The sequence below is a fragment of the Leptonotus elevatus genome, chromosome 3 (assembly GCF_054856555.1).
Source record: "Leptonotus elevatus isolate MCC_2025b chromosome 3, RoL_Lele_1.0, whole genome shotgun sequence".
Lineage (NCBI taxonomy): Eukaryota > Metazoa > Chordata > Actinopteri > Syngnathiformes > Syngnathidae > Leptonotus > Leptonotus elevatus.
In genome coordinates this window covers 7,170,911-7,197,030 of record NC_141241.1, presented here as the reverse complement: position 1 = coordinate 7,197,030, position 26,120 = coordinate 7,170,911, and the positions used below count along the sequence as shown (strand labels likewise).

At 41.5% G+C, this 26,120-nt stretch overlaps 1 protein-coding gene across 3 annotated transcripts in view; it reads right to left on the bottom strand.

The window, feature by feature from the left end:
* Positions 1-371: 371 nt before the first annotated feature.
* Positions 372-26,120, bottom strand: part of cskl (c-src tyrosine kinase-like) — a 28,461-nt gene continuing 2,712 nt past the window's right edge. For all 3 annotated transcript variants that reach the window (XM_086071978.1, XM_086071977.1, XM_086071979.1), the window contains 12 exons: positions 13,190-13,273; positions 12,596-12,709; positions 12,417-12,529; positions 8,625-8,844; positions 5,156-5,249; positions 5,014-5,079; positions 4,290-4,389; positions 4,102-4,192; positions 3,871-3,944; positions 3,488-3,683; positions 3,303-3,389; positions 372-1,478 (listed from right to left, as the gene is read on the bottom strand). In XM_086071978.1, the coding sequence (XP_085928104.1) occupies positions 1,296-1,478; positions 3,303-3,389; positions 3,488-3,683; positions 3,871-3,944; positions 4,102-4,192; positions 4,290-4,389; positions 5,014-5,079; positions 5,156-5,249; positions 8,625-8,844; positions 12,417-12,529; positions 12,596-12,709; positions 13,190-13,204 (1,353 nt within the window). In that variant the 5' untranslated portion in view covers positions 13,205-13,273 and the 3' untranslated portion in view covers positions 372-1,295. The remainder of the gene's footprint in view (positions 1,479-3,302; positions 3,390-3,487; positions 3,684-3,870; positions 3,945-4,101; positions 4,193-4,289; positions 4,390-5,013; positions 5,080-5,155; positions 5,250-8,624; positions 8,845-12,416; positions 12,530-12,595; positions 12,710-13,189; positions 13,274-26,120) is intronic.

The window sequence follows — 26,120 nt, the reverse complement described above, 5'->3', positions numbered from 1 at the left end:
GGGCCAGGACAGTCGTGGCCGTAGGCGTTGCGACGTTATGTAACTGCGCCGCTGTCGCAAAGACTCCTGGGAATCATAACATGCGACTCTGGACTACCCTGAGGAGGTCAGACGCTCACAGCGCACCATAGTGACAACATGCAGGGCATCTGGAAAAATTCCACAATGCTTCATTTGTTAGAACATTCAAAATGGATTACATTACTTTTTTTTTTGCCTCTAAACGTAACACCAGATACCATAACGCAAAGTGCAAACGCTGTGAATACTTATGTAAATGTGTGTTTTAAATCAGTTAAAAGTTGTGAGAAAATTGAAACAAAATTAATACTTTGTTTACAACTGAACTCAATGATTGCGGCACTTTCACGTCTACTCAGATGGAATGATTTATTCATGTTAGCATAAAACAATGAACATTGAAAGCACTGACAGTTGAACCAAAGGCCTCTCTCACACACGCTCTTTCACACTCTTCTCACACACATACAACACGCTCACATTCACACACACACACACACACACACACACACACACACACACACACACACACACACACACATACATACATACATACACCATGCACCACCGCCCCCTCCCGCCTTTATAGTTTTTTTGTGTGTAAATTCTCTGCCCCAGTCAGTCCTTTTTTTTTTTTATCCTTTAAATATATTTGATATAAAAAAAAACAAGCCCACATATGATGAACCGTTAAGGGGCTGCTCCGTGTCCTCGTCCTGCCCCCTCCTCCATTTCCGCCAATCATGGCTCCTGGACCCCAGAAAAATGTTGAGACACGAAAAAAAAAACTGGGATAAAGAGATACGGCACTAGAAAACTGGTTTGATAACCTCCCTGAAAAAGAAAGCAATAAAAAAAAAACACAGCGGCGGCATGTTTGTGGAGCTCTGGAGGCACTTTGGCACAGAGCGAAGGCCCCACACCTGACACCACGGCCAGCAGAGGGAGGAGGGTGAGACACTGAGGCGGCAGTGGGACATGCAAGGGGGGATATGGGGGAGGGGCGACGTGATAGAGCGAGCACCTGACAAAGGTGGAGGAAAAGGCCAGCCTCCCCTCCACTTAATGCCGTGTTCAACAGAGGTGGAGAGGAAGAGGAAGAGCAAGAACAAAGAAAAGAGCGGCGGACTGGGCAAAAGCTTTACGACACCAACAGGAAGTGGGTCCTTTCAGGGAAGCTGGCGGGCATCCGGGGGTGGCGGGAGGAAAGCTCGTTGTGGTCCCTTTGCTTTTCAAACCCCCCCGCTATCAACATCGCCCACCCGCCCGCCGCTTCACAGGTAGAGCTCCTTGGCTCGGATATGCTGCATCTTCTCCCTCAGCATGCGGAAGGACGGCCGCACCGCCGCGTCGAGGGTCCAGCACTGCTTCATCAGGTCGTACACCACCGGCGAGCAGCCGTCGGGGGCGTCCATCTTGTAGCCCTTCTCCACACGGGGCACCACCTCTTTCAGCGGCTAAGGCAGAGGAGAGAATGATGTGATAAAGGGAACAACGCTGCCACCTGCAGGCCAAGGCCTTACAGTCCAGAAGCACGATTTAAATGTAGCTGATGTGAAAAAATACAAAGGACAATGCAACATACAAGTATAGCATTTATTCAAATAGCGGCCCAAATCATTTATTAACTCAACTGCAGGGAGTATAAAATGCTTATGTGAATTAGGACCCGAGCAGGCGGTGCAAAAGGCCCTCTTGAAAGTTGCTTCCTTATTTTTCCAATGGTCATTTTAAGTGGCATTTTTGATGGATTTCTTTCCTTCCTGAGCAACAAGCAATTAGGTGGGCGTGTCTCATGAATTGACCCATTAAAAAAATAAAAATAAAAAATGTGACAAGAGTTCCCAAAAATGAAAATCTGTCTGGAACGACTGGGAAAAGGATGTATGCCGTAAAGCAGTCTGCACGTTTGTAGCTTTTTTTTCTGTGTGGCAGAGTTCACACCAGCCACCTCAAAGTTGTTAAGTGCCAGTAAAAATGATACAGACTCCGCCAGGCCTTGACAAAGATTTCATTAATCTAGCTGTAAGTAAATTTTTCATCAGCAGAATAATGAAAATATAAATTGAAGGTTCAAATCCTATTTAGTGTTACTTGAAAAAAATTATACACAAAAAAAACTGTACAATTTCATTATCTCTCACACATTAATGTACTTGGCCACTTTAAATTCAATTTTGAATTGATTTCTTATAAGGATGCTCAATTAAAGGTCCTAATCAGCATACAATGACTAAAAATGTATATCTTTTTTTAAAGGGACAAACTATTTTCCCCCCCAAAAGGAAAACAATGAAGCTAAGCTATTACAATTTTGACACAACACATGAACCTATTTAATTTGAAGATATCAGCATTAGGTTGCCATGGTAACAGGGACAGTTTCTCAGGAATTACTGGATGGATTTGACTGAAATTGATATGCAGCAACTTATAAAAATTGTGTGCAACTATTATATAGTTACTAGTACTACTGTACTGTGACATCATGACTAATGTGACTAGTAGACGCAAAACTTGTAAGAAGCCATGCCTCAAAAGACAAGGACATGCTCCTTTTTGAGTTTAAGCCACTGATTCAGGGCCATTTTGGCCATTTCTAAACCTGTACGAGGGACTTTGTCCAATTCTACTAAATTTGAATCGCGCATACTTAGGGGTGGGTGATATGACGATATTAGATCGTGTGACGAAATGCAGGGCTCACGATCTGTCTTTTCTGTGGAATCGTCTGATCGCGACGTAAAGCATTTCAGCACAATTTGACCGTCAGCTAATTTTTTGCCACTGACTGAAAAAGACAGCCATGCAGCCTGCCCCAATTTGACGGCAATCATTGTGGTCAAGTACCGCACACACTTCGTCGCACCTGCCCCGCGTTTTCCCCAAACAAACAAGTGTCAGACATGGTGCATGATGATGGAGAAGCGAGTTTGTTCAGAAATTCATCGTCCATAATACAACTGTTTTGGCTTCACGTCAAAGATGGTGAAAATCATATGCAAAGTGTGCAGGGCAATGATGAAGACAAGTTACGGCAACCCAAACGGCAGCGTCCCGCACAGTACAATGAGAGCCAAGCTCATAACTAGCATCGACAACAGCTCATGCGTGCTTGCGAATCCAAAGACACAGCAGACCGTCACAGAAGCGTTCACCAAACTCACGTCGCACACATTGGATCCGCGTTACGAGCTATTAAATTTTTGCAAGATCGCCACCCCTACGCATAATGCATACTAGACAGATTGACTATGTTGGTGTAGCATTCAGGTACTCACAATTCGAGGGTAAGGCACACGGCCAAAGGAGTAGATCTCCCAGAGTAGGATTCCATAACTCCAGACATCTGACTTGGTGGAAAACCTCTGCAAGGGACAAAAAAAAGCATTGCCAAAGAAAGTCAACTTGATGCTAAAATAGACTACCTGACTGTCACTTTACACAGACTGAAAATAATCTCCACCTTCTCTCTCAGAGCTTCAGGGGAGGTCCACTTGACGGGGAGCTTGCCGGTGTCCTGTATGGAGGAGGCCTCCTTGGTCAGGCCGAAGTCGCTGACTTTGGCGATGTTGTCGTCCGACACCAACACGTTGCGGGCCGCCAGGTCTCTGTGGACAAAGTTGTTGGCTTCCAGGTACTCCATGGCCTCGCACACATCACTGCAGGGAGGACATATTTTTTCCTTAAGCAAGGAGATGATTGGACTACGACCACAACAACCTGCCTTTGTTCGCTTGTCTATTTTATGTAGTTTTACAGTACTTCAGCCTCAAATGCAACTCAAATGCCACAAACTGTTTTTTTATTTTTATTTATTTATTTATGACAGAATCTAAGAGAACTCACAGTGAGAACTTCAGCAAACAGTCACCACCGAGCACAGTCCGTCCTCGGGAGCGCAGGTAGTCCACCAGGCTGCCCTGTTGCACAAGAGGAAGAAACAAGTTTTTGTTTAGTTTTTTTAAGTAGGGAAATCATGATCCGAAATCACTGTTTGGGATTAGAGAGATTATTATGTGTATGCATACTGTATGTATCCATAAATGTTCCTCCCCCAGCGTCTATGGTTTGACTTACCTTGGCCATGTACTCTGTGACGATGTAGAGACTTCCCCTCTCTTCCACGATGACTCCCAGCAACTGCACAAGGTTGTTGTGTCTCAGTTGCCTGTGCAAACATAAAAAACAAATGACAGGTTTATCTTTAAAGAAATTTACTGTATTCGATTATTGTGGATTGAGAGTATGCGTCAGATATGGCTCACGTCATGACGGAGGCCTCAGCGATGAAAGCCTGCGCTGTGGCGTCGTTTTTGATACACTTCACCGCCACTTTGGTCCCCCTGTAGTCGCCCACCATCACATCTGACAAGACAAGGAGATGGGCTTTGAGCACTGAGGCCACCCTGATCTTCTCAGTACCCTTGTTTGAAATTAGGTGTCAAAAGCTAACTATGACAATGGCCTGAAACCCTGATTTGAAACTAATTTAAAAACCATAACCCTCATCTTGCAGGACCAACTTGAAACCCTACTCTTGTTTGAAACCATAACCCTAGTTTGAAACCAAAATTTACGACCATTACCTTTGCTTTCAACCATAACCATGTCTTAAAACCTAAACATCTGCTTGAAACCCAATCGCAGGTGTCAAATACTTATTTGAGCCCATAACCTTTCCTTTACACGCTGTCCAGGCTTGATACTCAACGTCTATCTTAAAAGCTTCATTAGAAATCCAAACCCACGTTTGAACCAGTAGATCCCAGTCTTAAAACCCTACTTTGTAACACCAAATCTGTCTTTGAACCCTAATTTAAATCCTAATCCTGGTTTAAAACCCTAGTGCGAAACACGAACACAGGCCTGAAGCAGTAATTTGAAACCCAAACCCTTGTTTGAAACCCTCATTTGTAGCCCTAACACTGGGTTTGAAACACCAACTTAAAATACTAACCCTTGTCAAACATTAAGGAGTCTGAGACTCACCTCCAAACTCTCCTTTGCCGATGGTCTGTAGGAGTTTCAGCTCCTTCCTGTTCAGGGCCCAGCCGCCTGTAGGGACACCAGACACCAGGTAAGGATTTTTATTTATTTATTTTTTCAACTACAAAGTCCGTAATGTCCTTACTCCTGGAGAACTCGTCCTGCGCCGCCACAGTGCCCTCCATCAACTTGGGCTTGATGAGGCTGGTGCACAGGCCATCAGCGTCTTTGGTGTAGTGCTGCCAGGAACACAAGAGAATAGACTGAGTGCTTCGTAGAGATGCAATATTTGCTCTGTAAAAACAGCATCAATTGAGCATGTTACCCCCACCAAAAAACGGGCGATGCTTGGGTGTCCTGTTGTGTTGAAAGCAATATCGCTCCACGAAAATTAAGTCGAACCTGGAATTTGTTACTTTTGGAGATTACGGCAATATTTTGCCTTTGCTGGGTTCTGTATTATAAAGCACATGCATCTTGACATGGGATTTTTTATTACATGTGTGACACACCAGTTTTGCAGCATCCCAATGTGAATTAGGTTAGTGTAAGATTGCAGGATGCCGGGTTTCTGTGTAAAATGACCCCCCCCCCCTTTTTTTTTACAACCAATATTACTGCTTCGCTTGGTTGCGTGAAAAAATAAAATAAAATGGGCTACAGCTCTGATGCACAAATTTCTTTGGGATCTGTGTGAAAGAAGCTTTTGTCTTTTGACGCGCATTGTGAAAGCAAACAATTGCAGCAATATTCTGTCTTTGCTGGGTTATATGTAAAATGCAAAGACAGTTTATTTTTTGATCTGCTTAAAAAAAAATCTACAAAGAACACAACATCAGTTGATCAGTTGTTAAGTGGGGGACCTCCTAGAAAAACAACTTATAAAGTGTGTCTGATGTTTCTGAGGTGTTCCCTGTTGAGGAGAACCTGAAAGATGTGTCATTAAAGCGACAGCTCTGACTTTCTTCTCACGCTTTTCTTTGAGGACTAAACACCTTTGCTTTGCTACTTTTTGTCTGTTACAAGAAGCACTTCTCTGAAAGTCAGTTCTGTCATCTTTTTTTCAAATGATCAGGAGTCACCTCTTTTTTCTGTCATTCTCAACAATAAATAAATAGTTAAAAAACTAAGAAAAGAGGGAGAAAAACTTTCCCAAGGGCGCCACAAATATGACTTACTAAACAAAATGTGACATTTAAGCGGGAAAAAAGTATTTGGGTTACACCAAGAACTTTCAGATCCTGGTCATAAACTCATTGTAGATTATAAAATGGACATCTCCAGCACATCCACGACACTAGTGAGGATAGCGGGTACAGAGAATGGGGGATGCGTATCATGTAAACGTGACATTTTAATTGCTTGAATACAAATAGTAGCGTATCAAGTGCTTGCCAGGAGTCATACTACACAACTAAGTCAATATTTTGTCATCTGCCTATTCCTGGAAATTAGTCTGTAAATTATTTTAATAATTGCCACACCGACAGAGGTTTTCCGCTCTTACGTATGATTAATTATTAAGAGTACATGTTGTATTATCTGCATCCAATGATAAGTCCGTATGTGAAAATTTGGCGGTACTGTACATGCTCCTCTATTGGACGATGATGACATCATGGCCAAAGCTCGTTGCAATGCATGAACTCTACTGCAGAGCGGTGAATGGGTGACATGACAACAGTGATGAAGATACAGATGAGGTGGCATAGCCTGTGGGAGGCAGAAATATTTATTATGGGAATCAGCAGTTGAGAAAGCGTGCTAAGCTCATGGGAGTCCATAACAAATTCCAAAACTGCAGCATGACCAATGGGCCGAGAGGGTGCGGTGTCGACTACAACCACCAGGTGGTGACGTTGTAGCAAAGGAAATTCCACCGTGGCTGAGCAGTGTGAACAATGCATTATGTAATGCATACAGATGCACAAAGATGAAATATAATTTGAGAGGCGTGATCAGTTGGTGCCCACTGAACTGATGTATGACATCACAGCGGGTGTTTTCTTCTTTTGTTAGGTGATGCACTGAGGCCTGTTGCGACAGGCCGACGGCGTCGACGGGAGCGGGGGCTAGCCGAGCCGGAAAATACACACACTAAGAATGTGAGGAATCCTCCGCTTGTGAGGAGGGAAGACGCAGTGGGATATGCAGGCGGAGAGAGGCTATACATAGACTACAGAGAGAGGGGAAGGCAGCATAACAAAGAGTCGAGGTTTACACAAGGGAGGCAGAAATCCAGCCTAGGGGAACGATAATGGCACGAAGATAGAAAGGGAGATAGTATAATGGGGGACAGCAATAGTGGAAAAACCCATCCAGCACCTTCAAGCTCCTAAATTGGGAGCTTGACCAAAGGTTTGAGGAATAAATGTGAGCATATCAGGTGAGGCCTCACTAGACCGCATTTTGACCAGCATCAAGATTAGGATCCTAGTGGCCAGCAGAAGTGCATTTATTTTAAAGCAGAAAAGAGTCAGGCGGTGTCCAAGTAGTACTTTTGTATGGCCTTAGCGAGTGTGTTGCTGATGTTATTTTGGTAGGTCCCTACATCCTGTTCATCATCCGGTCCTGACATACGACATTTCGAGGTGCACACAATGTACCAGATAGTGCAGCAGCATGAGAATACGTTGTGCGGAAACTAGTTGGACCTGGTATTGACTAATGTTTTTGAAAAAAAGAAAGAAAAGAGAGTAAAAATATACATCACAATATTTGCTTTTGGTTAGCAGCCATGTGCTGCTAGCTGTCAAAGCAAAGTGTTTGTGTGGTTGCATTAAGAGAGCATTTAATTGTTTGAAACATTATCCTTGTGTTTAACTAATGTTACTTAGTACATTGCCTTTACTGTTATATTTTGTGAGGGCAACCATTTGGACTCTACCTTGAAGGTAGTACTGTACATTTCCATTGCCAGCCCAATTAAAAGCGCGATGCGGGATGAAAGTATCTGCCTGCCAGTCTTGCAGATAACAGATCAGACTGGCTTTTTGAAGAAAGCGAGATGTTTAGTCAACCCCCATTTGGAATGACTGGTGTGTGTGTCTTTTTGTGTGGTATGCGCAAAGTTATGTAATGGCGTTAATAAGTCAAAGCACTATTCTATTTTTTTGTTCATTCAATGTATTTTAAACATACTAGTATGTAAAAGACTAGACTAGTCACAACAAACTACCACATCATAGTGAGGTGTTTATATAAATGTATTCTGAAACATTCATCTTGTTAAATAGGGTAGGTAAAAAAAGTTATGTGTCAATCAAAAATGAGAATGATCATTTTAATAGAATCATCGATACAGCACGTGTTGTCAACCCTTTCATGTTGCCTGTAGAACCAACATAATGCCACCTTTGTTTGCATAACAGTTTTGGACAGATGGCACAATCATGGAGCCGACCACAACAGAGATAGGACCTGTCCGTCAAAAATGAGTATTATCACCTTTTTTATGTTAGAATTCTTGATGTGCCTGTCAAAATGGTCTATTTATCAGCACATGTTGCTGTCCTGGGATAAGCGACACCGCCATGGAATTGGGGGATGATGACAGTAAATGTTTGCCTTTCACTGTATTATCAGAGTTGTAACAGGTTGGTCATTCCACTCACCTCCACCAGCTGCATGAGGTTGTCGAAATACTCTTCCTCGTCGATGGTGAGCTTGCCGTTGTGGTAAATGATGCGGTAGTGCTCCACCTTGCCATCGCAGCTGACGCACAGCGTGTAGTCGCCCGGGTAGTTGGTGCTCTCGCGTACCAGAAATAGGCCTGTCTCTGGAGGGTAAAGGAGCCGCTCAGCCTGCTCGCGGGTGATCTTCCCGTGGAACCAACTGAGAGTAGACCAGAGAGGAGGACATAAGATTAGGTGCAGTAAAAATAATTGCCATTCCTGATGGTGGGTTCTGTCATGCAAATAGAACACTACTCATCTCTACTAGTATACATGGCCAATGCAGAGTCAAGCCTTAGTTACCACAGCAACAGGGTGCAGATCTACGCAAGTTTTCCCATTAGCAAGGAAAAGAAGAAAAGGTCCCATAAAGAGAGCAAAAGCATGGATTGTATTTTCACTGGTGGAGACAGCACTTCTTCATTAAGTCACTGAAATAAATGTCAATTATCGTAGCCCATTGACATTAAGTGAAGAAAAAGAATGAGAGCCCTCATGAAAACAGCCTAGTCAAATTTGCTTGATTGCGTAATTTCAGACTTGATGAGTGGGCAGGCACTCCAGAGAACCAATTAATTGTACACAAACTTTTAAAAAGTCTCTTGTAAAATATGTGTACTATTAATAGGAGATTAGGATTTGCCAATGAAAGAGTCACTTGCCGGGGCAAAAAGCAGCGTTAGCCATAACAGAGTCCGTCTGTGAGTCATGACTGGTGAACTGGTGGCAATTTACTGGCACTAATTGATTTAGTCCGTTTATTGTGGCTGCTCGCATCCGTCTCTCCTTGTTGTTGGCATCCGCTTGCAGACAGCGGAAGGGTTTGTGGCAAAGCAGCTTAATGCGTTTCAATTTGATGAGATCATGGCAGGATGCCTGCCCGGTGAACGGTGGATCCTTAACAAGCAATAATCCTCAGGCAAGGGGGTTTATAGTCCACAGAAATATGGATTTTGTGTGTGTGTCTGTGGCTTAATTTCTTTTGATTAATTTGCAGGGATATGAGCTATTAAACCTATTCCATTTAAAAATGTTAAAATGTTTGTAATGTAAGATGAGTGGTAGGCAACAAACGCCCCACAAGGGCATTTGAATTGCTCCACCATGCTATTCTAAAAAACTAATTTAAAAAAAACCTCTATAGAACTGTTAACTGAAATTTCAACTTGTGACTTGTGCATGCAAACACTTTCAATGCGCACGATTTGACTGCTACTGGGTTTAAAAAATAATCTAGGATAATACTTTGAGTAAAAAAGGTTATCCATCATGTAAACTGTCAGCAAAATATGAGAAAGGCCAGCAAAGTTCCAGGACTGGTGTCACTAAAGACAAACAGGTAATATTTAAAATCCATACTACAAGTTTTTCCCTTCATAGTAATTCCCCTGGAGACTGTTTCAGCCTTCTCTGCCGTGCCTTCGTGCACTTCTGCAAGGATTCTCTCAGGATCTTATGCAGCTCCGTTGTCACAACTACCTTGAAGTTGTCCACATCTTCAAAACCGGATCCCTTGGTGGCTCCCTTGAGCTTGGCAAAGAGGAAAACAATTTACACATGCCAGGTCAGGTAAGATGGGAGTTTTCTCCAGCATTGCGGTGTTCTCTGCCAGGATGTGTCCAATACTCAGCCCATTGCGAGCAGGCACGATGTCATGATAAAATAACTACGAGTTGTCCTGCCATAACTCACTGCCTCTTCTCACGCACTGAAAAAAACAAAGGCCGCAGGATCTCGTTGTACAAAATAATGTTGGATGATCGTCTGGCTCAAACTAAAGGGGAACATTGGTAGTTATAATTTGTGACACCAATGCTGGAACTTTCCTGTCACACCTCATAATAGGAACATCCTTGGGAAAATACATACTCAACATTAAAAAAAGAAACTGGTTGTAAAACCAGTTAAAATTGAATACAGATGAGGTAAAACTAATTTACAGGGTGGGCCAAAAGTTCATATACAGTTTTAAAATTTTCTCATTTTATTACACTTGCGTTTTTTCCCCCTGGCAGCTGCTTGTACTTTCTGACCTTCTCCTTCCTTCACTCAAGAGTTGCTTTTTACTCTTGCATCTTCACTTCTAAACGTCTTGAACAAAAAAACAACTTCTCCTTCCTTACTTTGTTCCTACCTTTCCTTCTTCCTCTCTGACCTCTTTCGTGCCCTCAGACAGGTTTTTTCACTGGCATATTTTCTTTTGATTCTGCCTTACTTCTCTCAGACATTTGCATTCTTCTTTCCATCGCTTAAACTGCTTTAGAATCCAATTTTTTTATTCTTGCCTCTGATTATGGCATTATTCACAGTACCAGCGAAAAAACTAAAATAAAACAGAAAATAATTAATCAAAAAATAAAAGTGTTTGCCTTTGTTGTCCACCCTTTATAATCATGAATCCAGGAAAGGTCAATCAAATCCAGCATCAGCTTTCCTTGCAGCCGCCATATGGGCAGCGGGTCTGTGTGTGTCTAACTAAATGACTGTGTTTCCCAATGGGTCTCATCTGAGTGGGTCAGGGGACCACAGCTGAAGCCATTATGCAACACAGATGAGATCAGAGCGCTCTTCAAAAATATCTGCCAGTCATAAGCCAATCAACAAGTTGCCGTGGCGGAAACAATGCTAAACAACTTTTCTCATAGGAAAAATAATATTAGGTCAATTCATCTGTGTCCACTATAGTCCAGTCTTACTATATTTAGTTGTATGTACTTACTGTGAAGATAACTTAGTTTTACACTTGTATTTGTTAGTCAGGTTTATCATCACTGCGGCATGGTGGGTGTAATGGTAAACGCGTCACAGTCCAGAGGCTGTGGGTGTAAATATTGGCTCAGGCCCTCCTGCTTGCGTGGGTCTAACTCCAGCTACTCCAGTTTCCTCCCACAACCCGAAATCATTGTTGTTAGGTTCACTGACTAAATTGTTCATAGTTGTGAATGCAGGATTTAATGGTTGTTTGTCTAATTGAGTAGTGTGACTGGCAACTTGTCCTTACTTCACTCGACCCAAGGCGAGCCCCAGCCCACTTGCCACTCTAACGAGGCCAAGCGCCATGGAAATGATGGATAGATGGTTATCACACTTTTTCTCTTTTGCCTTCAATAGTCTCAAAGAATTACAAAGACAACAAAAATAGATGAAATTACACCAAAGCGCAGCACAATATGAGGTTTTAAACTCCCATGTTTTGTTTGATTTTTGGGCCATTTATTTAAAAAAAAAAAACAACAACTGTGACCTTTGGGAATAAGTAAACAGAAAGTTGGACTGAAGTGGAGCAATAGGATGTTTGTTGCCTGTGTCGTCAATCAGTAATGTTTGTTATGTAACAACCCATGACCCAATGACCCAAAAGTGAAACGCTGCCGTCTGTGACGCTCATGACGGGTGCAAAGGGGTCACAGAAGTGGCGGTCTGGTTGGAGATTGTTTTATGGATCAACAAATGAGACATGGTGTCTGGTGTGGAGTCAAAATACTGTTTGTGTGTCCATTTCTGCCTTATTTCTCATTTGCATACATCTCTTGTCTCATGTTCCCCTTTTAGAAATGCTTCTCTCACACACCCCGGCCAGAGTTAAGGTGTTACGACTAGTTGCTTTTACACAATAAGGCCACTTTAACGCTTGCTTTTCTTTTCATAGAGGCTGAAAAATTAAGTTGTTCACTTTTGAAGGAACATCAGCAGTTCCACCCTTAGCACTAACATTCGTCTTTGGGCACTTACGGCATGAGACTGAGTTTCCCTCCTGATTTGACTCCTTCCCTCTTCTGGACATAGTTTGCTGGAATGGTTCCCTCTCTGCCCACGATGTTCCTCGCTTTGTACCAGTTTGGATCCTAAAGACAAACATTTTCTTCAGGTGACCGTAACAAACAGGATAGAGATAGCGGACGCCTGGTTACCCTGGTGACTCCGATGATGGTCAGCACATCTCCTTTGCAGAAGGGCAGGTCCTGTTCGTTTGCCGTCTGGAAGTTGTACTTGGCTACGCACTCGGAGCCTGTTGACCACGGCGCCTGCAACACAAAACGGAAGATCAAGGCATCAGTACCAACGTACAAACCTGTTCCATGCCTCCAAGTGGCTAACTGCTACTGACAAACAGGCAAGCACTAAAAGCACTGAAATTGGGTCATAAATGGGTCTTCCCATGTGATAACCCAAAACATACTTCCAGTGCAACAAAGGGGTGTCTCAAGTACAAGCATATCAAAGTCATAGAGTGGGCTAATCAGTCTACACATCTTAAGACAAAAGAAAACTGGTGAAGTAGGTTGAAGCATGGCATTTCCAAGTGGCAGTCAAGAAACATTAAAGGCTTCACTTTTTTTAAATGCTAATTTTCAATCTATAAAAGTAAAATACAGACATTAAAACAAAGAATGATGACGTAAAATATACAAAATTGCATTCCAAGTCCAACTAAATTGGTTTAAAACAAATATCCATGTGGACTACGCTTGTGTCAGAACAGGTATGATGTGATATTGACTTACGTGAATCCCAGACATGATGAGAGGAAGTGTGCAGCAGGAGTCCTCAGGCAGGTAGCGCTCACTGTTCAGCTGGTACCATCAGAGCTGCGACATGAACAAAGGCAAGTGTTAAGATGTGCGCTCAATCACGTGTAGTCATTCGGAGAAACCATGAATATTAAATAAAATTAATTTAAATTTGGTGTAGGCCAAAAACATTACCCAGTACTACTTTGGCAATGTACGACTCCAGAAATCTACCAAAAATGGCTTTGCTCCCAACCAAAATGGCCAACTTCCTCTTCAATTTCAGGCATGGATCTTTGTGTGCATCCTGTTATGAAAGATGTGCCCACTCAATTTCATGTTGATCGATGAAAGCGGTGTCAGGGGCTGTTTCTAACTTTTTCTAAGTTTCTGACTTAGTTCTTGGGTTGTTGTGTAGGGGATCTCTAGGTATATTTTACGAGAAATTAAAAAAATACCCCAAATTATTCAAAGCTGTTGACTTGGAGAATGAGATGGATTCAAACAATAAGCTGGGGTCATAAAAAACGCACACACCTGGGCCTGTGATGCCGGGCATTACAATTTCCTAGAAATGTCGTACAGGTGATCATTTGGCAATGCAAATGCAATCAATAACATAATCGGTGTCACGACATTAGTTAGCAATAAAAACCTATTTAAATGTAATTTGAGCAAATTTGTTATTTCAAAAGTGTGTATTAACTGATAGATAGCACTTCAAATTAATCAGTACCAGAGAAGAAGAAGTTCTTAGTCTCGAAAGTTTTATGACCCCTGTTATAAAGCATCTTGCTTGCGATCAGTCAAGTGAACAGGAAGTTGCGAGTCAAACGAGAAGGAGGAAGTCATACAAGTCATATTTTCCATTGCTCTGCATGAAGCGGGGAGGGGCAAACAAGAGTATCCGTACGCCACAAACTAAAGCAATGCTCTCTTTAAAGTAGTTTGCAAGTCTCGATGAGCATGACGCGTTCCCTGGAGAGGTCGACAACGGCGCTCTTGCCACCACATCCTGTGTTGACACAGGAACTAGCCTGCTTGCAGTCATTTGCCGATAACAGCTGCGTATTAGCCCAGGCCAACCCCCTCGAGTCATCCACTCACAACCACATTGTAAGGCCAAAGACTGCTATTCTTAACTGTCGCCGCTCTGAGAAATGCCTTAAGAGCCATTCAAGCACATCACGCAACATGCTGCTCAAGCATCACGCTCAACTCAGTCAAGTGCTATTCAGCAAACTCCTTCCTTTCTTGGAGGAGAATGCAAAGACACACCATTGTTCACTTGGTATCACGACCCTCACACATGTATGGAAATCATATTCATAAGCGTAAATACTCTGATAGTTTCCATTTCATAATCGTACCATACAATAGGTGATGGACCAACACTCAAAAACATACAAATGTATGCTTTATAATATCAGGCTAATACCCTTTTTATTTTTATTTCAGTTTTTTATCATTTATTATAATTATGTAAAAAACATTTTTTTTTCATTTTGTTTTGCATGTGGCCTGAGCGACCTTAATAAATTGACATTTTTTGACCCATTTAAAAGCGTATTAGGGGCACTTCAAGATTTTTATTGGAGTGCTCCTGCAGTAGAGTATAATGCAACTTCTGGCGCATGATGGATGCTCAACACGAGGAGCCACATGCCCGATCAACTCCTACACCAACGTGGTAATTACCTTTAAACATTTGCTATAATCCTTTCTTCACAAGTATGCTCTGATTGTCAACACAGGGCCACGTGGAGTTCATGTTAAGAGATGCTCCCCATTAAGAGGTTCTTTCATTATGAAAGAATGAGTCATCTCAGGGCCCATCTCTAAACGTCGTCTGACACACCAACGTAGGTGTTATGCAACTTTAATGCAGTCCTTGTAAGACTGTCGTTATAAAAAATAAAACGCTACCAGAATGCAGTGATTTTCAGCCAAAGGTGTCACATGGAACTTCCTTAGTCCAATGTTTCTGGTAGGAAAAAAAGACTCTATACTGGTTTAAAAAATTACATTTGGACTGCCACAAGAAATGATAGATAATCTCATGAAAGCCCCACAAGTTCTCAATTCAGTGGTCGTCAGCAGTGTTATTAGGGCTGGTCGATATGAGCTAAAATTCATATCATGGTAATCAGTATAATTTGAATAGTTTACGGTGAAGATATAAATGGCAATTATTACTAGAAGCCTGACACAAAGTAAAACAGTAATGCCATTCAATCGTGCATTTTGTTTGCTAAAATCTGAACTTTTTCATTTTCTTTTACTAACCAATAGCATTTTTTTTTTATGAAAATGCTGAATGGACGATGACAACTGCAAATAATTGGGGTGGCTAATACTTGAAACTGAAGCACTACAGTTAAGCGTTGGCATATAGGCAATAGGCAGTTCTACATGAGATGTTGATGCACAAAGTGACATACTGTACATACACAGGCACAAACATTTGTAACAGCCTGGTTTTACTTGGACATGAATGACAATCACTTCCTCCTTGGTATCAAAATTTATCGCTACTCATTGTGACGTTGTCATGGCAATTCGAGTGATGCAACAGCCCTCTTTATTGAAGGAGCACTTCCCAAAATGCCTAAAATAGAATAGTGTGCGCTCAATCATGCCCGTGAGCTCAAACTAACCAAACCACAGCAATCCTATGGATTAAAGATGTGATCGTGTTCCTATGGCTGTGTTGCCATTTACACTGCACATCTGACAATGATATACTGGCCGCCTCGACCCAGGCTTAAGATCTTTCACTATCAGCCAAAGATGGACATAAGGCTTAAAAAAAAGGAAAAAAATAAAATAAAATAAACTTACATCAAGATTTTTTCCACAAATCATATAAAATCCAATTTCAGATTGTAATATTTTTTCCCTTCAATTATGGGAAAAGGCAAATTACAATTGCAGTTATCCTGTAAGCAAATGCATGCGAGACAGCAGTGTTGAAGTGATATTTCTCGTTTGGTCTGAGGTTCTGAAGCCAGCATCATAAGAAAAAGAGTACGAGTGATAGCGCACCCTCTCTCCAGATCCCTCACAGTCTTTTATATGCAGAGTCAAACAAGTGAAGCAGGCAACCTCAGCAACAAGGAAGGCACATACCTCGGGTAAAAGGTTAAGCAACGTATACTCTAAATGGTAGGGATGAAATGATATCCAAACATCACGATACAATATTATCACGAATCACGATATGAAGGTCACAATACGATAATTATCGCGTTATTGTGGGGAGGTTACAAAAAAAGTCATCAAATTACTTATTTTTAAAAGAGCTCATACTATAAAACACCCACACGCAATCTTGTGCTTTTGTACATTACAGCAATGAAAATTATTATAACTATTATATATACAAATATGTAAATATAATATATATATTGAGGCACTTATTTGCTAATGCAAGCACACTGAGTTCTTACAAATATTGACTCACAAGCATATTATGTTCCCCTTCATCTGACCATTAGCATGGATTTTAAACAAAGAAGTGCCAAAACATGCCTTGTGAACATTAAACGGCACTAAAAAACTAGCCACGAGAGGGTGCTAAAACTGCACAAATGGAAATCAACAGTGTACAAATGTGCTGCTTTTAATATCGTGACATGACGACGATGATATATTGTGGCAGTTTTAATATCACGATATTGCCATTATCGTTACATCCCTAGTAAATGGGCCAGTCCATGTCTTTGGCAATGTCCAGTGTTATTCATTCTGCAATTGCCTTTCGCGCTCTTTCTTGTCCTAACAGCAAACAATGTGAAAATGAACTACGGATGGTGGTAAAAAATAAAATAAAAATCTTCCTGACAAATAAAATCTAATTATTCAATAAAATTACTCAATAACACGCCCTAGATGGACATTTTAATAAAATTTCCATGAATGTTAAATTTTTTTCAAGGTATGTGATTGTGAATAGCTAAAAAAAATCTAATATACAACTAGGTACAATTGGGCACTTAAAGCTGCAGAGTAAATCATACCTAAAAACACAAAGGCATATTTACATTCCACAGCCAAAGAATCTCAGGGCTAAGTTTTTTTTTTTAAAAAGCTGATTGCTGCTCCATCAGCTTTTTATCGTTGGTGTAAATAAAAGCCCCAACAGCAAGATGACCAGAGAGGGCTTACCGAGAAAGTTATTGTCCGCTACTAAAACCAGAGCGACAAAACCTCAGGCATCTGGGGCGATGCGAAGCACACTTTATTTATACTGTGCCTCTTCCACCGCAATGAGCTTCAGCGCGCACACAGTGACGCAATCGAAACACAGAATAACAACATAATACGGGTAAACAGATTTTAGACAGGCTTCCTCTTTATTTGCTGTTTGGCCCAGATACTTATGAATAAAAGTCCCACATTGTCCTGAGGGAAATCTAATTTATTAAGACTCAATTAAACAACAGCCGCAAGTTCACTTCACTCAGCAAAAGGACACCATTATGTATATCACCAGTCAACAACATTCCTCACGAATCCCGTGTTGTGAGAGTGAAATGCCATACAAGCCCTCTGGATACTGCATCAACATCTTACTTTGTAGTCCCAATGACCTTGATTTTTGACCGCCACATTTTAATGAGCTATTTACCCGAATGCAAACATATAAAAGGGCCTCCAGGGCTTCTTTACGCTGTTGTATAATATCAGAAGAACAGTGTGACTGCAGCAGAAGAGTAATATGAAAATGTGACCTGGTAAGCATGCAAATGTAGTTTCTTTACATTCTCTGCAAGTGAAGTGTCACTTCAATGCATCTCTTTCAACTGTGTGTCATTTTTTCTGCCGGCAACTGTGACCACACTTAAGTAAATGGGTGAATCTGACAGTTTCCTTGTCTTTCTGACAAGATTGTAATTATGTTGCCATCACATTTGTTAGTCGGTGAATGTGATTAAGAGAACACATTTTGGTGATTTGGGGTACATAACCCATTTCAATTTCTTTGGGATACAGTAAAGGGTGCATCAAGGCATGAGACAGCCTACCAATAAACAGAAATAAAGTTCACATTGTCAGTTACCATTTAAAAATGTTATTAGTACTACTACTGAACCCCCCCCCCCCCCTCCTTTTTTTAATATATTTTTTTAAATCACATTTGCCTAACTAATGGGCAACAATTTGGATATTTAAAGCTCTCAACAGAAATTAGGTGGCGAGAGAGGTGCATGGAAAGGCCTGTAGAGACCTCTGGAAGGGCAGAGTTGACAAAGATGTAAATAACGGAGGACGGTGAGATGTGACTACAGTTGTGTGCCTGCCATCTGCCACATGAAAAGTTGGTCTTAATGTGTTTCATAAGGTAGACCTTTCTATGTCGCAGAGCTCTAGTGTGTGATACAAGTATGGTTCAAATTGTTAATAAGGGCAGTTATAACTATTTGGGAGGATATCTATCTATTATTTACTATTTTTTTGCTATTCGCGTCAGGTTTAGCATATAAACGGCTCACTGCACATATTCGTATGGGAGGTCAAAATGAGTAAAAATATCCTGATGTGGAAAAAGAAAATAAACGGGAAGAAGCTCACATCCTTTCTTTTGCGTTTAATCCCGAGTGACCGCCTCCTATCTTTGTACAAGCAGACAGGTGGGCTGACAGACAGACGGCGTGACGTCAGGGAGCAGTGGGCTGCTCTGACTCTCGCTTGCGTTGGACAACAAAAGCAGGCAGCAGGAAGTGGAAGAAAGAAAGGAAGAGGGGGCGCGGGGAGGCGAAAGGGCCTGCGACGGCTAGGCAGAGGGGGAGGAAGGGTGATGCTGGGCGATGGCGACTGCTTATTGTTTGAGCTTGAGCGCTGTGCTTCGGAGTCTCAGTGCGGACTAACAGAAACACACACTCTACAGCTCTGGCTATTTATATCCTCTCTCAATCCACATAGGCAAAGGCAGCCTGCACCCGCTTTTATCAGCACATACATTATGGAGATGTTGATGTTAAATTAAAGAGTCTGTCTGCTCTGATTGCCTGCCTTTGAATGACTGATTTATTTATTTATTTCCAGGAGGATTCCCACACACTGATAGTAGTATTCCTGATGCACGTTGTTTCTTCAAAGACTTTGCACTGCTTTAGGATATTTTTGAAGCTGTTTAAAGGCCTTTTCATACTGCACTTAGCAAGGCACAGCGCACTGTTGATGCTGTAAGGGCGTGACGACGGGACGCCGAGTTACATGCATTTGCTGTTTTTGCTAATGCTAGATTTTTGTTATTTTTCATATAACTCTGCGAAAGTGTTGAGGGTGGCTATGGAGAGGAGTCATGTTTCCTCTGGAGGATGCAACAAGCTTTCGGCATGACTTGTATACCTGTGTTTGTTACACGTCACCTATTCAAAGTATTTCCAAATAAGAGAGGTTGGTTTTTTTTGCCAAAAGTTATTCTGCGTTGCCCATATTTTCGTGCTTGTCAGTCAATTTGACGCAAACTAACTCAATTTCTGCTTTATCATCTAAGCTGCTTACAGACATATGGGAATAGAGTGGGTGCGTTACTATGCATCCTACTTGAATATGGAATATGTTTGGCTGCTGTATCCATGTAGAACAATGCCTGCAACCAGACCAGAAGAGCAGTATCTGATCGGCTATACAGCCCGCCATACATATATACGTGTGTAATCTTAAAATGGATTTTTGACTTCTAATGTCTTCAATGGCAGCGAGTTAATTGTGTCACTACTGTATATTGGAGTGCTATTTTTTTCATTAAAAAACCATGGCTAATAATTACGTTTTTTTCCCCCGAGGCTGGAACTGATTAATGGCATTTACGTTCATGTCAATGGGGAAACACAATTTGAGATATGGGTGTTGAGTTACAAGCATGATCAAGAAACAATTTAAAACCATATCTCACGGCACCACTGTAAAGATAGAATAGATGGACAGCACCTGACAACCAATTTATTGAATGCTAGGATGCAGTGTCCATTGTCAGCCATAAAAAACTTCACAAAAGTCACAAATATTCTACCCTGGTGACACATGCAAACATAGATGAGTGTGTCAAAAGAACATTGGGTAGTAGTTTGGAGGTGACAAATTGTATGTGTGTGACTGTTTGGCTGCCTCATCTCCTTTGGTAGCAACACATGACAAGTCTTCCATTGAGGCCGCGGGGAAGAGGAGGGAGGCAAAGCGCATGCACACAGAGAGACAAAGAACGTCATTAGCAGCAGACACAGTGGGGTGCGAGCACAATATGTCAGCCCCAAATCTCTTTTAATAAAGAGATGCATTCAGCACCAATGACACCATGGAGAAACACCCACGTTGTGACTAGGAGGAGGAGAGGCACACTGGCAAAAATGGGAAACGAGAATAAAGAGATGGTTCATCTCTCAAAGAGGAGGGAATCATATTTGGCTCAGAAGTCATATTCCACTGATTATATGGCTGCTCTGAAGGACACCAAGTGAGACTTCTAATGATCGCAGACAATGTCCAATGGTATGCACAGTTACCATTAAAGCAAGTTGCTCAAAAGACGTTTAAATGGTAAAGCTATCGCCAGTTTTTATTCCCAATGATTCACAAAAACTTTTGTTTTGCTCTTTACATGTTGCTAAAAGCCATGCCATGAGTCAAATGTCTTACGTTTTAGTATTTTATAAAAAGAAACACGAAAGGGCAGCAAGATTCTGAGCAGTCGGAATGTCAATTCTTAAATCACATTTCCATTTAAAGGGAATGCATCGCATGAAAGTGGTTTAATTGTTTGTACAGAAATAGTTGGGCCTCTGGAATGCCTCCCCATCCATTAAGAGTGAAACAAATAACTCTTGTTAGTTGCTCATTTATAAAAAAATAAAAAGCCTGAGCAAGCCATTCTGAATTATGCTTAACTGTGAAACCAACAGCACGATCATTTACAGTACGATCATTTACACAAACTTTTTGAAACACTGCCGAGCCAAAGCCAAAAAGTGAAGCACGTCAGCAATGAGATTTGTTGTACATACGTTAGCGTCAAATACTTGAATCTTTGGCAACGGTGTTGACATGGGGGCAGAGGTATTTGTGCTTGGCTACGCGTCCGGGTCATGCGGCAAATGTACATATCCGCGAACATTCATTGATAAATGTAATTCGGCCAACTAATGATAAAGTGCTGCCTCAACTAGTGAATATATCGTCCATGTTTTTGTCTAAATGAGAGGTCACTGCTCTGTTCCACTGCTCGAATACAAGTAGCCTAGCTCCACACCTGTCATCACGGTGGGGAAAAAACTCTGAAATCTGAAAATTATACTCCGTCTCAATACACCCCACAGTGGAAGTGGGAGGTGTAATTAGCGGTTCATATCGTAAGAAAAGACCTTCACCCCAAACATGCTAATTTGAGTATGGTTCTAAAAAACATCTTTGTGCTTATGATTAAATTATGTCACAGGTGCATTAAAATACCTGGGGATAGTTTAAAATTGTAGGAAAAAGTCATATGTATTGTTACATTAAAAATACCAACAATGTCATAGATGAGCAAAAACATTATGCTGCTCTCAGTGTTCTTATATTGGGTAAGATCATTTTTAATTTGGCTACATGTGAACAACTTTTTTTTTTTAACAAATTGAGGAGTTCAATAGTCATACAATTACACAATTTACACCGATGCCAATCATGGCGATTACACAGGAAGATTTTATATGAGTTACTTTTCACAATGGCCACACTAGTTAAAAAAGGAAAAGCTGGAGGTTGGGTTTTTAAGACGACGAATAGCAAGGACTGGTTGGCGTTGTGGTATCTGCCCACCGCACATTTATCGACAGTCATGCTTCGGCTACAATGCCAGCCATGAATAATGGAACTTGCGTCACGCTATGCCAGGACTTTAAATTATTCATTTTTGTGCGCAGACGATTATCAGCGCTCAGTGTGGGGCACTCATCCCCCCGTGGTCCACACTGCATACATACACTTTCTCATGCACGCTTACTTATACTTAGAAAACAAGAAGTGAATTACTGTGAGGACGCATTCTCTTGCATCCAGGAAGTGAATCCATTCGACCATACATGTCAAGCAGAGGACTTTGGCTTTTTATAGTTTGTGGATTACTAATTATTGCTGCTAACAAACAAAAACTGTTTCAGAGGGACTTGAGATAAAAAAAAGAAGAAGTGTTTGGCTCCTAAAATGTGCAATAGATGAAAGAGAAAAACTTTTTACAATAGTGAAACCCCCCTGAGATGAAGGTAATGAGGCCAACAGTTTCTTTTCACAGGCTACGATTAGAGAATGTAACCTAATTATCTGGGAGAGAACTGCCTAAAACATCTACCACTTTATGATAGCTTCTATGGAGCATTTTCATGTCAGGGGTTTAAACGCAAAGGCTTGTTTTGTCATTGTGCCCTGACGGTATGCACTTTTCTCAACAATTAGGAGTCCCATGATATGTACACTGTCATGAAAACATGGCTGTGGAATGAACTAAGTGTCGTAATTACTGTGGCTATTGTCACAAGTTGTGGATTGGTTTCTGGTTTGGGGTTTATATGGATGGAGTTTGCCCCAAAATAGGTAAAAATCAGAGGACAAACAGTCGTTGGGCTGTGTTGCCGTTAAGTGATATAACTAGTACATCACAATTACAGTTTTGGTATTAGCATCTGACAGTTCGTGATATGCCACATGCTGCCAATGCTTGTATACTTAAACAACATACAGCAATTGAACCAAAAATTCATGCGAATTTGCTGACGAATGAAAGCACTGTGATTGGCTTTAAATCATGAGTTCCGATCTGGGGCTGATACTAACAGGCTTACAAAAAGTCTGTTAAAATACTAGGTTTTTGTAATAATTTACATTTCAACATGCATTTGGGAGATTAAGTATGTTTTTGAAAAATGCAGCCGGGGCTGGATGTTTTTCTTCTCTTACCCTGTAGCCCAGACATATGAAGAAGACTTGAAATTGTTGTCACATGTTCTAAAAAGCTAATACTTGCCAGGAATTCCTGTACTTCAATATCAATCAAAACTAATTGTGATCATTATTGTTTCCATAATTGCCCAGCTCTAGTAAATATGTATTCAACAATGCCCGACACTCACTTCTTTTGGCATGTTGTATTAAGGTTTGTTTGAGTTCTGTATCAGAGGAACAGGCTGATAAATTACTTCTGTTACTGTACTGCTCTAATGTAGCAATATTCCAAGATCCGTGCGGAAAAAGGCTTGCCCGTGATAAAGCACTTAATGGAAGCGCTTGCATGCTTCCCTATTGTTAAATATTCCTTCTGTTTATTAACAACAATCAAACTCAAACAAGATTGAGTATACACACGGGGTTATATCATGTAGCTGCTCTGGCTAAACAACAAACCTTGTGCTGGTGCATGCTGGGATGCTGGATCCGTATACTGATGTGGGGAGGGATTGATTGTGCAGGCATTAGACATTAGCAACTACGGGGAAATCAACAGGTGATTTATCAAAATACCACATTCAATGAACCTTGCAGAGCATGCCAAAAATAATAAAGAAAAATAATAAAAGGAAACAATGACTGATGATGATCAACCTTGTGTGAAACGGTTCTAAGTTGGGATTCTCTGAAACCAGTGGGCGTTGCAAACGACTGCTGCTTGTTGCTCTGCTCAACATGATGACCGCCGGTCAGCTCGCCAGCAGGCGTGGTAGAAAAAGCCCTCGTAGCCGTCAAGTCGGGGGGAGCAGGGGAGGGATACGACTGACCAGACGCTGGCACAGATGGAAAGAAGCCTAGGCGAATTAGCGTCCAAGATGGCTACCACAATGCTGCCATTCTACTGCACGATGAGGAGGACAGCGATGAGGGTCTTGAGTAGGGGGTCTGGCGCTGCGACCGATCAGCAAGAGAGCGCGGCATTGTGATACTTAAGTGTCGAAAAGCACTTCTGAACAACACAGTCAAGGCTACACATTCCAAATATACCAAGTTGTACACCATCATAAAAACAACTAGATGGATAACAAAATGCAAATTGCCTGGACAATTTATTCAAAAATCCAATTGAACTCTACCATACAGCCTAAGATACTAATAATAACCACAAACAAGTGTATATGTACAATCAAATGTTAATATTAAAATGGCTGCCAAGGGGTTCAAGTGAAACTGGTTAGCTGCATACAGACAGAGCACACTGTTCAAATCAAGATCAGATCTGGATAGAGCGTGTTGTTCCTTTGAACACAAACTACAAACCCCAATTCCAGTTGAGAAGTTGAGTCATTGAGTAAAATGTAGATAAAAGAAGAATACAATTATTTGTGATTTTTCACCTTAAGTCTATGCAGACTGCAAAGTTGAATATTTTTATTATTTATGTACTGTATTATTGTTTACTTCTATGTTGCCACTGCCTGGTGGACGGCTGGACGCTTGTGAAGTTGTTTATGTGCATTTTGGCCATTGGCAGATGCAGGTTGTCTTTTGTGAATGTCAACAGCCCTATCGGGGTGCGTCTCTTATACAAAAAATACAAACATTAAATCAGAATTGGGCACTTGTAATGTGTTTCGTGGCTTAAAGTTTAAGGATTAAATTTACAAAAACAAGCCTTTTCAGTTTTGCATGAAAGAACTAAATGGCCCAAATGACCATTTTGATTTTGATTTGAGCGTACGGTACTAACCTTATGAAGGCTTTGTCAACTTATCATGCAGTCACAGACATATCTTCTTCCCTGTCGTCATTTTAAATGTCACTCTATTCAGTGTCATTCACACCCGGACTGCTAATTGCAAAGGCGAGTTGTGTAATCAAGTGATGGTAAAGGCTTCACTTACATCAACTCTGTGCTTTGAACGGTCTCCCTGAAAGCCATGTGGAGCAGAGCCCAGCCCAGCTTAGGTGCTCAGCAGGGGGGTAATGGATCCTCTGTGTGTACGCTCAACACTCATTTGATACCCAGCCAAAGTCTGCTGACCTCAACACAAAGAACGCGTTCACTTCATCGCACCACCACTCTGCTCAAACCCCAACACCCACCCCCCAACCCGGCCTGTTTTCTATGCTGTGTCCGCTGTGCCTTTAAACACCACAAGAGCAAGGATTTAGCATTTGATGCAGGTCCAAATGCTATAGTAACACTTAGGAGCGACAGGACATATCAGATGGTTAAAGACTACTCTGCATGGAGGCCTATATCACTCTGCTCGGACATCGTTTGGGTTTATTTACTTTATGGCCGCCTCATGTGGAATGATAGAAACTGTAAACCAGACTATCCACCGATCTGATCTACCAGTATTTCACATGTTATGCACATTTCGTGATCAACCGTAATGAGTGCATTCCTGAGCGAATGACATCACTGATCGGATCCATGAATTCTGACATTACAGCCGCAGCGCTTCCCACTTATACCTTTATTTGTAGCGCGCCACCACTGATTGATTTGGGTGCTACCTGTCAATATGGAACCGATGCATTAATTGTATTTTGCTGCACTGAGATTGTGCTGCTGTGCTGCTAGTGTGTTCCTGCTCATTGATACCACTGCTTTCTATTCTGGTACAATACTGTAAATACAGTGCCTCAAATGACTCAACTATCAAAAGTACCGATGTTACATTTTGATAATCAATCTAAGTGCTATCAGAGGCATTAACAGTTTAAACATTTACAACAGTTACCCAAGTGATCGATGGGATAATCGATTCTAAAAAGATTTGTTTGTGACAGCACTATCACAGACACATATTTTTTTAGCTTATAGTTTGCCAGGTCTCTTGTGACATTACTGTGTGTGTGTGGCATTGGAGGAAATGTGTGTGAAGTGTATTGCCCAAGGACACAACGACGCATGACTCGGGGAGAGCGGGGATCGAACAGCCAACTTTCAGGTTACTGGACGATCGTCTCTACACCCTGAGCCACG